The sequence below is a fragment of the Diadema antillarum genome, unplaced genomic scaffold (genome assembly GCF_040938485.1).
Source record: "Diadema antillarum isolate AM-2024a unplaced genomic scaffold, OU_Dant_1.0 seq00001514_RagTag, whole genome shotgun sequence".
NCBI classification, from domain to species: Eukaryota; Metazoa; Echinodermata; class Echinoidea; order Diadematoida; family Diadematidae; genus Diadema; species Diadema antillarum.
Genome location: NW_027272247.1, coordinates 1 through 16,999, shown reverse-complemented (window position 1 = coordinate 16,999; position 16,999 = coordinate 1). Strand labels below are relative to the sequence as shown.

At 37.9% G+C, this 16,999-nt stretch overlaps 1 protein-coding gene across 1 annotated transcript; it reads right to left on the bottom strand.

Annotated features, from left to right (window-relative positions):
• Nucleotides 1-339: 339 nt before the first annotated feature.
• On the bottom strand, nt 340-2,188 carry LOC139710252 (uncharacterized). The gene has a single exon (XM_071622184.1). It carries the CDS (start codon nt 1,921-1,923, stop codon nt 418-420), a length of 1,506 nt encoding a protein of 501 aa, XP_071478285.1. The 5' UTR covers nt 1,924-2,188; the 3' UTR covers nt 340-417.
• Nucleotides 2,189-16,999: the final 14,811 nt, after the last annotated feature.

Genomic DNA, 16,999 nt, shown 5'->3' with positions numbered 1-16,999 from the left:
TGAAATCTGGATAAAACAAAACATGTTTCTGTTGAATTTAAGTATTATATTTGCTATGTATAGGTAAATCATTGACAGACGAACGATCTAATCAACATCTTGGTTTCAAGACATACAATGATAGAGTGATATTTAGACTATTTCATAGAGTTTCTCGCTGAGGATTTCTAAGTACACATGTACATTCCACTTCATGCAAATTATGATTTCTCGAAGATCGTTCATATCACTCTCACGTCGCTGTTTTTGTTCGTTTTGTACGAGAAGAACGACTATCATTAGTATCACTATCATCATTTGAAGTATATAGAGTTGAATTGTAACACGGGAAAAAAAAAAAAAATCCATCAGGGGAAATAGCTCTTTTTCTCGTTGTCGAGGGAGAGGAAGAGAAGTCAACTGCTTGCAATCAGGGACCTAGAAGTAATCCTTATCTGATGTCACACTTGACTGACTCCCGAGGGTTCTCCCAGTCGATCGACTTCTTGTGTCCCCACGGTAACTGCTCTGATAGACGTAGCCAGGATTATACCCTGCTGGACGTCGGATGGTCGATGGTGAAGACGGCTTTGGCGAGAGAGAGCTGAAAACAGCACTGTCCCCCTCCTCATACTGCAACCACTCCCTAACTCGTTTCTCAATATCTTCACTTCGTAGCTTCTGATCTGGAGGCGCACTCCTCTCTGTCTTGGAGGCCACACGACCATTCCCTGACACTCCAGCTGGTCCGCCTGGACCAGACAGATCTAGTCCACCAAATTCCTCCTGTAGCATTTCAATGAAAATAAAGTCAGCTTCCTCACGACTCACTCCACTGAAGGAATCGCTAAAAAGAGTTGAGTTTGTTTCATCTGTCGATGATGCGTTCCCTGTAGAAGATCTTGATCTTCCAAGGGCAGGGTTTTTTGAATATCGCGTGCCATTCTGTTGATTATATGGATCTGTATGCTTCAGGGTGTCACTCTGTTGAATAGGTACAGGCGGTCTCTGTGTATACACCGGAGGTGGCTCTCCGTTCTTCAGGTTGACAGATTGACGAGGATCAAAATGTCTCACAAATGGATAATCTCCGTGCACTGATCTATTGTGAACATCGAGTGTAGGTTCAGCCATCATTCGCTGACCTGGTGGTGGGAATCCCATTGAAGAGCTGGCTCCTGCATAGATGTCTCGCGGTGGTGCCATGCCAGCATGTATTTGGGGACCGCTTGCAGTCTCTACAGGTGCTCCTGGAGGAAAACTAACGGGTCTGTTTGTGCCATGATTCCTAGCCAGTCTTACGGCAGCGCCCTTACTTTTGGATCCGTCTAAAATAACTGAGTACATGGTCATATCCGCAGCACTCATTGAGTCTGTTGGGGACGTTGGCGGAGACAATTCAAAGGCTGGGCCTGGTACCCCGTTGACCAAGGCTTGTTGACGACGAATTCTCCGATCCTGTCTCAGTCTCCTTCGTCGTTGCAGATCTTCAAAGACTTCGAGGAATGTACGTAAGAGCCAATAGGTGATTTCGCTGGCATTTTTCTTTCTTTCACAGAGAAAGGCATGACACTCGAACAGACTGCTATCGGGATTGGAGTCAGTTCTGGTTATAATCGCAAACACACGTGGGTTTTGTTCGTCGGCGACACCATAACAGATATGATGTATTGGAATTAGTACATGTTTTTCCTTTCCGAAGGGCCCATTGAAATCTAAAAAGTGGAAACCTTTCTCCGAAATTTGCAAAGCGGATCGTTGTAATTTTTGACGCTCTTTGAGTTTTATAAGCGCTTCTACGGGTTCTGCGATATACTCCCTTCCATACTCCCCTCGAGCTGGCATCTTTCCCAGGTACTGCACGTTGAATATTGGACATTTCTCGTTGCGCAACACACGGTCCTTTTCCACGCTTTTCCTCTTGATCAAATTCTTTGTCGCCATATCGATATACTCAGGTTATTTCGAGGCAAAATGATTATGTCGTCCGTAAGACTTTCAACTTATGACATGTTGTTTGTGCTCTTTGGGACACGAAATACAATCACCAGTGTCGTACATAGCGGGTGCACATAGTGATGACTGGGTCTTATGTACAGTGCAACGCATTGCTCTGCACAGAGGTCCCATACATCGTGTAATAATAGAGCCTCGCCTTGAAAAGCGGGAAGTCTATCGACCACAAAAATACACACCACCAGTAGGTAAACGAAATCGTCACGCCACACAATAGCAAATACCTCTCTGACGTACCTCTTTTTATCGTGTCTCTCGGGCTTCGCATAGGGAAAAAAAAAAACTATTGTGAAGATGCGCTCGTGTGTGGCATGTGTTCAACCATGGCTCCGGCGCCCCGAACTGGGGCTAAGTACTTTGCTGACGAATAGATAGACAAACAGAATGAAAACATTCTTGGATAGAGCAGATTTCAGAATTGAGGAGATGGGTGACGAGAATATTATTTCATAACCATTACAGGCCGTCTAACCGACATGATTGATTTGGGTTCAGTTCCGCTCACTCATAAGGCCACATATATATATATATATATATATATATATATATATATATATATATAATGTTGACTCGTGTAGCCAGGCTAAATGCAAGAAGATAAACGCATTTGAAATGTTGCGTTATATACTCTGCAAAGTTTGATAATTTCTTGGAAACGCCTATTCAAGACAAATAATTGAATACCACATACAGAAAATCGGATCAGGGCTAGTCACACGCGCAAGGGGGGAATCACTCAAAAGCTTGGGCACATCGTGAGAAGAAATTATTTAAATAGAATGACTCTTAAAAAGGAGGACCTTGGTAGACCAATAACATTGTCTGAAAACATCAAAAAATACATAAAACTTAGCTGCTCGGTTGGGTCCCACCGGGCAACAGACCCGGGGCGGTTTGCGTGAGCTCGTCCATGTCACAGCAGTGCATAATTGTGGTATGAATGAATGTGTTAAAGTATTGATATAACCATGCATCAACCTAATAATCCAGGTAACAGCACCGATCACAATAAAGATGATAAACGACATGTATATTTACTATGATTTCGTTACACGGGAAAGTACACAGCGTCAGCCCACCATATAGACCGCTGCAATATAGTTATGGGGGATGTAATGGTATCAATTTGATTTAAGTTATTCAGATTCATATCAACATTTTCTTTTTCAATGCCATGCATGAAAATGATATGTTTACACAGAAATAATATCCAGACTGTTCTACATGTAACCATGCGAAAAACGTACAGTTTGGCCCTTATGCTAACAAAAATTATGAAACATACAAATGCTATTTTTGTGCTGCATTGTACTTACTCTTACCAACAAAAATCTTTTATAGCTCTTTAGCACGTGTTTCATGAAATAATATAGTATGCATCTATTGCAAAAAAAGTAAAATGATCGATTTCTATGATGCCCAAGTTTGGCTATAATCACGTCATCTGAATGAAAAAAAAATGCATCAGTCTCTCTTTTGCAGTGTGGTTTCAAGCGGAGTCAACAATGTTGAACACGAATTATCCATTGATATTTACCAAGGCAAACATTTACTTTGAGCTAGATAGTCACCAAGAATCTAGGACATTTCTGTAGAGCGACTGGACTTTGAGCTTGTCGGGTTCGTTTTGTTTTGTTGTGTCTCTCCCCCCCCCCCCCCTTTCTCTCTCTCTCTCTTTCTCTCTCTCTCTCTTTCTCTCTCCCTCGCTCTCAACTTGAGCCCAATATGGAAATGAGATGTTAAAGAAAAAATGATAAGGAAGCATGAAATTATCAGTGTAAGGACATGTGACATTAACCCGTTCCATACGGGAACCTGGTGGCTTGTGTATTAAGTCTATTGGGATTTCAGAATTTAGTATGGAACAGGTTAAGTGACGTAGAACTTAGGCAGAACTATACGAAAGCAGCTTCTAAAATGTCATCTGAAATAATCCCTGATAATCATATACATATATACACACATATGTGTGTGTAATTATGTATGATATAATTATATGAATGTATATAAATGTGTTATATGTACATATAAATATACATATATATAATATACATGTGTTTGTGTGTGTGCGTATTGGAACATTTTGTGGCTTTAGATAAATGGTGGTTGGTATTAATCATAATGCATGTGTCATGTCATTTTCCGTAGAAACCAGTGATGATGGCATGACATGACATAAGTCAATGCGGAGTGTATAATTGATGCAGTGTTCACAGCGTTCACGTTAATTCATTCACTCCATTTTCAAGCGACAGACTAAACCCGAATATTTTACAATGATAGAAGGTGCATCATAATCGAGACAAAACCCAGAATGAAATTATCTTTTTAATAGTTCAATTTACCCAAAATGAAATTATTTTTTCAACGCTTTGTCATGATAAAGCGACATTGATCAAGATCGTGAAGAATCGTTGGTGGGATCATGACATCATCCCGTCAGCAAGCTGCCGCTGGATCTTAGATAATATTTTAGTCTAAGGATGCACTTCTATATCACGTAAAAATCAATCCTAGGTGTTGCAGTAAAATCAAACAGAATGTTCTAGATGTCACTAGCATGAGACCAAAAACTGAAAGGCAGAGAATTGAAAATGTTTTCAGGAAATTGTTGTTACTCCATACGACGACACGCAGAAGTCTCTCATTGTTAGTTCGTTTGTTTGATTGTATTTATTTCCGAAACAATAAAATCATACAAAATAAACAGTGTTGAACATGACATAACTGAAACATGAATCAAATTAATGTCAAAACACAATTAAAACAGATTGACATGTGACAATGATGATATAATGGTGGATAGTCCATTTCAGATCTCTAAATAAAATAGATCTGTTCTTCCATGGGGTCCAAGATTTATAAACCTATATGATAACTAACATGTCTTTAATTCATACCAAACATAATATCTACAATCACATCACAAAACAATCCCTCAACAACCCCTCCCCTTCCCCCACCCCTTCTCATCTTATCTTATAGGGTAACATACACGTAAATACATAACATACAGGCATAAAACATAATATAATTTTCATCAATTGAATAATTTTACTATTTTACTGTTCAAAGTCTACATTTACAAGTTTTGATTTCTTTGTTGAAATCAGTAAGGCTGCTGGACAGTCTAATAGTCAAAGGCATCCAGATCATTGTATAATTTACTCCCACGATATAAAAGTGTACGTTTACAATTTTGAGAATCGGGTTTCGGTAAAATCAATTTCTCACATTGTCATAAAGAGTAACCGATTTCTTTGTAAATGAATTTATCACGTAAATAAATAGGTGCCATTTCATGAAGAATTTTGTACATCATCAAATAAACATGCCTTGTGCTGCGATTTTCTAAAGTTTCCCACTTTAGATTATCATGAATTTCACTTATTGATTTACGTTCAGACGACTTTACTTTGAGTATTATCCTGCTTTTGTAGTTTCTGTAACGTTTCTACATGGGCATTGGCTGATGAGTGCCAGATCATATCACCATAATCAAAATGTGGTAAAACAGAATTATACAGTAATTTCATAGTTGATTCGTTTACGAATCCTCTCACTCTGCCCAAAAATGTATCATCTTACTAATCTTTTTACACAATTGCCCATTATCAATGATAATGCCAAGATATTAGAAATTTCCAACTTGAGATATAAATTTGTTATTTATTCTCAGGTTGAGTGTACTATGTTTATGAAGCATAATGTTTTGTACCGATTATCATAGAAACAGATTTTGAGCAGTTTACTTTAAACTTATTATGATTAATCCACACGCTTAATTTCTGTAATTCTTCATTAAGTACATTTACTATTATTTGGGGATCTCTATTTGAAAAGTATATGACAGTGTCGTCTGCATAGAAATGTTTCGAACATTAACAATTTATCAAAGTAGTTTGGCAAATCGTTTATAAATAACAAAGGCAATATCGGACCAAGTGTAGCTCCTTGTGGTACCCCATGAGTCACCGGTAATTCTGATGATAACGTACCGTTAACTTAAATTCTTATCATGCTTATTATATGTCAGCCTTTTAGATAGCTATGAAACCAGTCTGAGATTTACCCTTAAGTCCCAAGGTAGAAGCAAGCTTCTCCAGTATAGAGTGTCAATGTCAACCAGATCAAAAGCCTTTTGGAGGTCGACAAAAACAGCTCAGTGAAGATGCTATGGTCAAGTGACATGGATAAATGAAATGAATTGAATGAATGAATGACATAAGCCAACCATAATTATGTTACCTTAATAAGCCAGTTCGTAATTAGCTCATGTACACCCTGGTACAAATGACCTTTATTTTTTCTCAGTTGGTTAGGCACATCACTCGTTTTCAAAGCGGTATAATGCATAAGCTGCCCAACATAACAATTTATGGAATTCATGTTCAAAGAAAGTATGAACATGTGTTTAGACCAGAATAGTCCGTCAGTTGACACTTTACCAGGCATCTAATTCATTGTTTCGTATTGAATGCAATAACAACCTTTTTCTTTTGATATTGCCAAATACCAGGCTTGCTGTCAGGTGGATGTGCTGGCAAGCACTATTTAGATAAGGATCACATGAATAATCATCACATTGTAGATGCTTGTATATCTCAGTGAATTAATAAACCAAAATGCCTGTTGGTACAAATGACCTTTTTCTGCACATGCGCAAAGTGGAATTACGAACTGGTCTATTACAGCAGTGCTTGTCGAGTGCAATTTTCGAAATCCAGACTGATGGTGAGTGATATAATGTCACTGTCTAACACAAATTGGATCAGTCGACGTAGTACGATTTTCCTATAAGGGTTTCGAGACGCATGGTAAGAGAGAGATACGTCTATAATTATCGGGAGCAGATTTATCTCCCTTTTTAAACAATGGTGTCATCTTTGCTATTTTTCCATCACTTCGGAACCCGTCCCTTACGAATCGATGTATGATAATGTGTGTTATACCTTTAACACGCTCCAATCCACATAACTTCAAAGCATAAGAACTTATACCATCGATGCCTGACGATGTTTTGTTTGCATGAGCAGAAATTTCTTTAAATACATCTATTTCCCTCACAGGACTGAATTCATATGACTTTCCATTACTACACATACAATTTAGTGGGATATCTTGCGATTCGTTTTCCTCAAAAAGAATGGAGTTGGCAACATTGAGAAAATGACTATTAAATTCCTCAGCTATATTTTTTTCCGTCTCCAGTAATATGAAACATTTCTGAAGACTTAGTAAGATATTGCCCACGACCTTGACAGTCCCATATATTTTCAGTATAATATTTCTTTCTTTTTTTATTTCCAGCGTAACTTTATTTCGTATTTTCTTAAATTTTCTCAAGTCTTCGACCCTGTTGTGCAATTTTGCATTGTTTTTCGATTAATCCCGTTTCTTTATCAATTCAAAAATGAACACATTAATCCATGGGGAATATTTCTTCTTTACTCTCTTGACTCTGATTGGTATATGCTTATCTACAACTTCCGATTTCTCCCCTATAGACACTGCTTCAATCATCTAAACAACCACATTCTTCTACTTCAGACCAAATTTGTGACCTCATTTCATCTTCAAATGCATCTTTATATCAACACCAGTAGTTTTCTGAACGTGATCATATTTGCATAATACAAGTATTGTTTGTCTGCTTTACTTTCCATGAGAGATAGCTCAGAGAATGATCATTGAATCCCACGTCATGTCCAGATCGGGGTCATCCCACTATAGACCGACACCCACGACTCATACAGCCAACGAGTTCGACATTAAAAACAGGTCCATGAGTCATACAGCTTACGAGTCATGCAGCCCATGATTTCGACACTAGGTAAAAACAGTCCACGATCGAGTTCGACAGATAAAACACGGGGCTTAGATTAAGGGATCGTATAGTTTTGTTTGAGACCTAATTTCAGGTTTCTAAATTTTTTTTTGGTGTTTTGAGATAATGAGAAACCTCTTATTTTGAAAGAGCATGTAATTCTATGAGGAATTCAACGTTTATTTGATGAAAATTGGTTTTGAAATGGCTGAGATATCCAAAAAAGAGCGATTCTAATAAAGTGTGGGACCCACACTGTCTTTATTACGATCGCTTTGTTTTACTTTGTTTTTGGATGTTTTAGTCATTCAAAACCCGATTTTCATCAAATAAACTTTGAATTCCTCTTAAAATGGTATGATCTGTACTATATCATAAGTGTTTTCTTGGTATCTCGCAAAAAGTTAAAAACCCAATTCTCATCTCCACCAATACTGTACCATCCCTGTCGGTCTCGTGGGCCTTGTAGCTTAGTGTCGAACTATAATGAGCTGTATAACTCGGGCACTGTATAACTCATGGGCTGTATGACTTGTGAGCTGTGTGACTCGTGGGCTGTACGAATCCTGGTGTCAGTCTCGTGACGTGCACCCAAAGAGATCACCTTATCAGGTTGACTACACAATATAGTTATGATCTATGAGAGTCCGTGAATCAGGAGATATGCGTGTATATTCACATGTATTGATTTGATGAAGATCATGAATTTCATATATCTCACAATACCTTCGGCAATCAGTACTTAATGATTGTTGCATAATGTTAATTCTAATGTCTCCTATAAAAATATCAGGTGTTCCGCACCCTTCAATAAAAACTAACATATCTTCGTACACAGAGAGAATGTTGCATTTTGAATTAGGAGGTCTGTACCAGTTCACAAAAAGTAGGGGTGTACATTTTGTAACATCAATCAATAACAGTATCGCCTCCAACTCATTAATGGAGAGATGTGATACTTCTTTATAATTCAAGCTTTCATGAATGTATAGCAACACCACTGCCTTGCCTATTGCGATCTTTTCGAATCAATCTATAATGGTCAACTTTAATTTCCGAAGAATGAATACTTTCATCGAGCCTGCTTTCATTTACAGCAAATACTAGTACATTGTATATGAATATTATTACTGCAAAGTATAGCTTTAATCTCTTCAAAAATCTTAATTTATCTCACAAAATTTAAATGTGCACAATTTGGTCCATTCTGACTCATATGCGAAATTTGTAAACTTTCATTCTTTAAACTTTCTGAATTATCCCTTTTCCGATTACATACACTTGTAGTTATATTTCCATATTCATGATATTGTTCGCCGTAAAACGACATACGCCTCACAGTACTTCTGCGACATTCCCAGCCTACAAACTGCTCTGTTGCACCATTGCACAGCTTCTCTGCGATGCCATTACATGAGATATGAGCCCATTTCTTACACTGAGTACATTTCAAACCTTTTTTATTTACCCTTACTGACTTTACATAAACCACATAAAAAAAAACTAGAAATGTCGCTACATAGTATGGCGACTGGTATGCTTCCGCCATAATGTATGATTCTGTAAATAGGTGTATAGTACAATGTCTTCACAATGTGTGATGACAGTTTCACATAACTGGCAAAATATTGAAATGAGAGGTTTGCCAGAAATGTCTCTAATGTTCACTTTCCTTGAACAAGGTTGCTATAAGATTATTGCCTAAGAGTGCAGGTACATGTATTTGGGGAATTGAGGATGTTTACTTGACTTTTGACCGACCAATTTGTAAGTTCATGCATTGAGTAATTTTCAAGGTATGAAGAAAAAGTGTAATTACAGTATAAGATCTCCCAAAATCACAACACACTTAAATTATGACTGAGGAAAAAAAACAAATATCAAATCAATTCAAAAGTTAAAACAACAGAAAAATGCCGCTAATGGGAAGAATACCGTGGCAACATGTACCCTCATTTTTCATCAGCTCTGAAGTGATTTTTTCAACATGTTTTACATGTTTTTTTAAAGTATTTCTATTTTTTTCTTAACCAAACCTAACTCATTTTGATGTGTGTCAGTAGCCTGCTAAATGAATTTCAAGGGGGAAAAAATTGCTGCTGTTTTCGAAACAGTGACAAAAAAAAATAGTTTTGGTATCATTATTTCCCGCATAAAGGCATGGCCGGAAGAGTCGTGAGTTGAGAACATTCCATTACCACGGGTCCTAAAGTTATTTGAACGCATTTGCGAGGAATGTCATTGCTTTATGAAAACGTGTAAAACTTTGAAACTTCACAGCATTCTAATTCAAAATCCGATATTGAAGAAATTTTTATAAAGTCTTAAACATTCTTCGTCTGAATTTACCTTTTATGAAAATCAACTACAACAAGAGGTTGCACTGTCCTTTCCTCGTGGCCTGAATATCCTTCGACAAAATAGTGATGTGATATAACCGGTCTTAACTCTTACACAAAATGATGTGTAATAATTTTTCACTGAAAGTAAAAAAAAAAAAAAAAAAATTGTCTAACATAAGACCATAATGTTGTATCCATTCGGTGTCTTTCAGAATCATGTTCGCGAAAGAGAAGTGATCCTATATCCAAAGCACTCCCTCAAAATGTAACTTGAACATCACTCAATTTTTAAAAAAAAACGTTATTTTTACTCTGTCGTATTCCATTTTTTTCTGTGCGTTTCATTGTAGGGTTTATTTCTGCCGTCTTCCGCAACACATAAAAGTAAAACTACACACACGAGAAGAGAATTCCATTCCAGAGTACATTGTATAATTCAATTCAATTCATTTTTGTTTCATCGTTCGTCAAGAATAAGATATTATTTTCTTTCTTTGGTAACAGAAAATAAGGTAAGCAAAACAATGTGAATGAAAGGAGTATAATGTGTAACCTATAGCTTAGTATACAGTGATTGTCACAAGATCTGAAGTTAATCGAAGTGAAGTAACATCAAGCAAAGAGCGAGCAATAAGGGACCCACTGAAAAAGCAAAGTTTTGAGAATGTGGGCCCTTCTGGTATAATACAATGTCTTTAATTACAGAGTTCATGATATTAGCATTTCGCACTATGTTAACACTGTTGAACAAATTCTTTCTTGAGGTGCAATGTGACTCCTTATTTGAGCTTTTCGTCTCTTGGAGCTAGCACTAAATTCTGCTGCTTGGAATCGATGACCAAAATTCACGTTATGATAAAACATTTGATTCATTTTGTGATTATTTCCTCAATAATCAAATGAATACTTGGTAATATCAAGCACATCGATCAATGCAACGTTGTATGGCCTACCAAGTACTTGATATCGACTGGAGTGGAAGGTAAGGCGCCAAACACTTTTATGGTGAGTTGTGATACCCGATTTCAGGCCTGGGTCGAATGGAGAGATGACAAAGATATCGCTCTCTCCCTCTCTCCCTCTCTCCCTCTCTTTCTCATGCACAGTTTTGCACACAGCAACAACGTCCCTACATGTGAAGAGTTTGTTCGCAAAAACCGATAAGTCCATTTTTGAAGATTTTGATGTACGGTCTCTGTCATAAAGTACAAAATAATACCTTTTAAATGATGTATTAGTCACTAAAGGTACATTTTTGAAGTTATGGTCAAAAGAAACAAAAAAATTTCTTATTATTCTCTTTATTTTTCTTGACCTTTAATCGCAAATATCTCCATTTGGCAAAAATGGACTTATTGGTTTTTGCGACCAAACTCTTAATGTCTTGTATACGACCACGAAATTAAATGATCAAAGTACACAATCATATTCGCGGCATGAAATTTAATTTTGCGAATTGGAGCCGACGGCCTTTTTATCGTGGCATGAAATTTTCGCGAATTGCCGCTGGCGTTCAATTCATATAGTATAGACAAGAATTTTCGCGCGCATTCTAATTTCGCGAATCTTGGCGCTCGCGAAATTCGCGAAATTAAAATGCACGCGAATATTACTCGTTTTACAGATACAAGTTAATTGTACATAAAACTCTCAACACAACAGTGATACTCTTTGATGAACACTCAGTATGGCCATGATTCTTGCCTCACCTACTCTTAGTTTATAGAGGGCGTGTGTTGTTTGAGCTGCAAGATGGCGGAATTTGCAAATGCGAGACAACCTGACAAGACAGACGGTGGTGAAGAAATGGGAGAAGACTCTCCAGAAGAAGACTCCAGCGACAGTAGTGGAAATGAATCAGAAGAGATTGAAATATCACATCTCCTAGAAGAGGTAACTGGAACAGGGGAAGGTGTACAGTGGTGATAGTAAACGTTTGTTGTGGATTTCAGCTGTGTAGCTTGTGTATTAGTCCCACGAATAAACTATGGTGATGTTAGCCCGACCAGACACCGTGCGTGCGACTTCTATAGGTCTAGTTCTACTTCTAACTGCTAGCTTCTGTTTAGATTTACAGCGACACATGCATGACATGTGTAGTTAGTTTGTTATTTTTTTTTTTTTGGGGGGGGGGGGGGGAGGGGGTGTTTTTTTTATAGTCATAATGATGACAATTCCATGATGAAGATCATGATACTAACAGTTAGTGTAGCAGTAGATCGTGCCATGCACCTCCCCCGGCCGCGTTTTTTTTTTTTTTAAGACGGCACAGATTGGGGCATGGTGCGTGTTAAACCTATGGGAAAAACGTTGGGTTAGGGTTTTTGGTTAGGGTTAGGGTTGGGGTTAGGGTTAGGGTTTGATGGTTAGGGTTAGGATTAGGATTAAGGTTGGGTTTAGGGATAGAGTCCCCAATAGATTTTTAGGGTCCCCAATCTGCGCCGTCTAAAAAAAAACGCAGTCCCCTCACCCTCACCCTCCTAACAATGTACCATGGCCATGGCCCTTGCACCATGGCCATGGCCCATGCACCAGCGACCATACCACTCCAGTACCAGCGACCATACCACCCCAGTACCAGTGACCCCAACCCTTGACCAACAAGTAGGCCTATGTCTAATTCCACGAAAAACTTTTCATTTATAATAATGACATTTGCTGGGTCAGTTTTTCGCTTCTTAGACACCATTGATACAAGACATACCGGTACGCTATTGCGACGGTTTCAACCGTTTTGGTTAACACAACTTCGACCCAGTTCCTCCCGCATAAAAATGCTTAGGCCAAGTAAAAAAAGAAACCAGTTTCTCGTCCTCGCGCGCATCGATTTTGGCCGCCGCGTCGATTTTTTTTACTACTTACTATTTTCAAAATGGCGCTGAAAATACCAAGAAATTCATAATTCTCGTCCCAGCCCGCTCCCCGCCCGCATCGATTTTCAGTTGCCGCATCGACTTTTTTGTTATTTACTATTTTTTCGGCCGCCGAAAAAAAAAAAAATCAACAATTCACCTACCAATCGTGATGTCTTATTTAAGCGTCCTCTACTTAGCTGTAGTACAGCTGTAGCTTCTGTAGTGCGTATGTAATAACGCATGCATTTCACACTGCGATCTCGGCAAGAAGGAATGACCCACAAAGCAGTTGAACTGTAGTTGGATGGGCGGGCCTGGGCTGTGATGTATAGCGCACTCGGTACGTCGTGATGTAGACAGGACGTTGAGCACCTTCTGTACATTTCTCTCGTGCTGTTGCCCGCTTCATGTGCTGCTAGATTGATTGCGCAATGTAACCACAAACCCCGTTATAACGAGGTCCGTGAGACCGGCGATACTACCTCGTTATAACCGGTACCTCGTTATAACCATACTCATCAAAAACAAAGAAAAACATAAGCATGACGTCATATACCCATCAATGAAACTTAGACATATCCTTTGCGTTGTTATTACACAATTATTAAGCGTTATTATTGAGAGAATAAAGGGAGATTTGTGAATTAGACGAAGAAATAGAGGCTGAAATGATAAGTTAATTCTTTATTGTAATTCTTGTTTGTGAAGCTTTTTCTAAACACCAGCGCAAATATGGGGGCAAATATATAGAGTAACATACAGGCCTTGTTTACCGTAGGCCTAACTTGCTAGGTATTTTTACGCTGTTGGTGCCCAGCGGGAATGCGATGATTTCATGAATCATTTCGGCTGTAATCGTGTACACATGTACAATGTACAAGTGTATGATCGTTGCGCCCAAATGGATTAAAAATGCGTTCTTTATTTTCTTCCGAAAATCTCTTCGCGTTTTGTACGACCGTTCTTGAAAAATATATCTAAATGAAAAAAAAAATATCTAAAAAAATATCTATATGTGACAGTATTGAATGTGGGAGGTTGTCATCCTGTTTACGCAAATCTGTACCAGATCTATTCAAACTAATAAATGCGTTTGTTTCTTTTTCTGATTTAGGTTAACATGCGTCATTCAACTTTTTTACGCTACTGTCACCTGGCGAGATCGCGATGATTTCAGAGTAGTTGTTTACCGCTAACTTGCGAGGTATTTTACGCTGTTGGTGCCCAGCGGGAATTCGATAATTTCATGAATCATTTGGCTGTAATTTTATACAATGCATGATGGTTGCGCTCGAAGGGATTAAAGATGCGTTCTTTATTTTCTTCCGAAAATCTCTTTGCGTTTTGTACATCCGTTCTTGAACTGTTGAGTGCGTTTGTTTCTATTTCCGAGCACCGATTAAGTAGGTTAACATGCGTTATTCATCAATTTTTACGCTACTGTCACCCGGTGAGATCGCGATGATTTCATTAATTATTTCGGCTTTAATCATACACACTCATATTCAAATTATCATTCGTTAAATGATAATGAACAAATCCAGATCTATTCAAACTAATACATGCGTTTGTTTCTTTTTCCGAGCACCGATTAAGTAGGATAACATGCGTTATTCAACTATTTTTACTCTACTGTCACCTGGCAGGATCGCGATGATTTCACTAATTATTTCTGCTTTGATCATACACACTCATATTTAAATTGTCATTTGTTAAATGATAATGAAAAAATCCAGATCTATTCAAACTAATAAATGCGTTTGCTTCTTTTTCTGAACACCGATTAAGTATAGGTTAACATGCGTTACTCAACTATTTTAACGCTACTCAATAATTGTCACCCGGCGGGATCGGGGCGATGATTTTATTATTTCGGCTTTAATCATCCAAACTCATATTTGCTCAAAACCAGCAAAAGAACTGGAAGTTGGAACTAAAATCGGAAAGGATATAATGATGAGGTGCACACACATTCCAATTGTCCATTTTTGGTTATGATTTTATTGTCGCTACATGAAAAGTTTTTGAATGCGTTATCTATTTTTTTCTCGTTGCGCTGTGGTCTGACCTCATAGCACGCACGCGTTTCTCGCGAAAAAGAAAATCGAATGATTATGTTTTATGATTTAGTAAGAACATCGGAAGGTGTTCCTATGTCTTATCGCGTGATTAAGAAGAAAACATGGAAGGAACGGTTCTCTGCAAAACGGGAAAAGACGTGGATAGCGAGATTTCGGTTTCCAATGTTTCATTTGTCGCGTGTTTGAAAGCGGCAATTTGGTCAAGAAATGGAACCTCGTTATATCCGATCAAATTGCTTATAAATGTTTTTCTTTATCATGATTTACCGAAATTGTCCTCGTTATAACCGGAATCTCGTTATAACTGAACGCGTTACAACCGATTCGTTCTGCCATTACACGCAAAGGAAAACGGGACCGACGCGATCACCTCGTTATAAGCGGTTCCTCGTTATAACCGAACTCGTTATAACGGAATTTCACTGTAGTAGAGGAGACCAGCCAGCCAGCATAGCATCGTTCTGGAGCTGGAAAAAAAAATCGTGGAGTGATGGAGAGAACCGATCTCAAGTGCACGAGTGCACAGCGAACGGCTTTAGTATTCAACTGGTTCGTATTCTGTCTTTCAGTAAAAAGGAAATTAGGTGGTTGTTTCACAGGGTTGACAATTGGCAGTACTGTCTGCGGCATTTTAAATCCTTGAGCGAATAAGTTTTCATATGAGAAAAGATCTAACTCAGTAAGTTTGTGTTGTGTTGAAAGGCAAAAATAATGCTGTGCATTTCCAGAGATATTATGGTTGGATTCGTAGGTTCAACAAGTGATGCATAAATGTGTATATTTTATGTTAAAAAAACGTGTTTCTTTTCCGTACCCTTGATATGACTGAATGAATACAGTCACAGTGTAGTTAAATTGGTATACTTGTCATGCATAAACAGCAATATACGCAGATTTGGTATTAAATTGTGCATCACTCAAATGATAAGTGGTTTATATCACTGCTGCTTCTTGGTAGCACTGTAATGATGGCCATGGAAGAAATGAAGGGAGAATGTGACTTACCTTCACAGGTACATGTTTTACAACATATGTAGTTTTGGTATACAATCATTCATCATCCAAATGATGAGTGATTATCAAATGACTTTTTAGAACATGAAGAAACATCTTTAAATGTTTAATGCTATAATGCCATATCAGTCAGTATCATTTTGACATCCATCTGCAATTATTGAACAAGCCAGTTTCCAGTTGAATGTGCTACAATAATTGTACTGTGAAGAAATGCAGATACATACCAGCTGTGTGGACACAAAAAGTCACAAACACAAATGATAAATAAAGTAGTGTTTTGAATATCATGGAATTCATTTCAGTCGTACATTTGTTGAAAGACATGTTTTATACCTGTTTCAATTTATAGCACAATACATCAGAATTGCAAGTACACTGGTATCAGAAATGCCATTACAACACTAAATACCAGTATTAAGATGGCCATTTTCCCTTCGACATCTGTAGTGGAAAGAAAAAGCAAATGTATTTCTGCATGCATGAAGTTTCATTTCAAGTATGGTACATATATCTATTTGTTTGAAAATGCACATAGTGCAGGCAAGACATACACTTGGGACCTGGTCTCTCATAACACAGCTACCAGAGTGATATTTCATTTCGTAAATTGGATATAGAAAATAGTAAAGCCCTCTCTCGTTACCTTTCTCAGATTACCAGACGAGAAACGACATATTACTTTCATTTTGACAATGCTCGAAAAAATAGTAAGATAGCAAATAGTAAGGACCTCCCTCATCGCCTTGCTCAAAAAACCCGGACGAGAAACTGCTTTCTTTTTTACTTGGCCTTAAGGTTATTATTATTTTTTCCAGCTTGGTTTTCAAAACCAATCTGGAAAAAAAATATATACAGGATTAATCAGTAACATTTTGACTCACC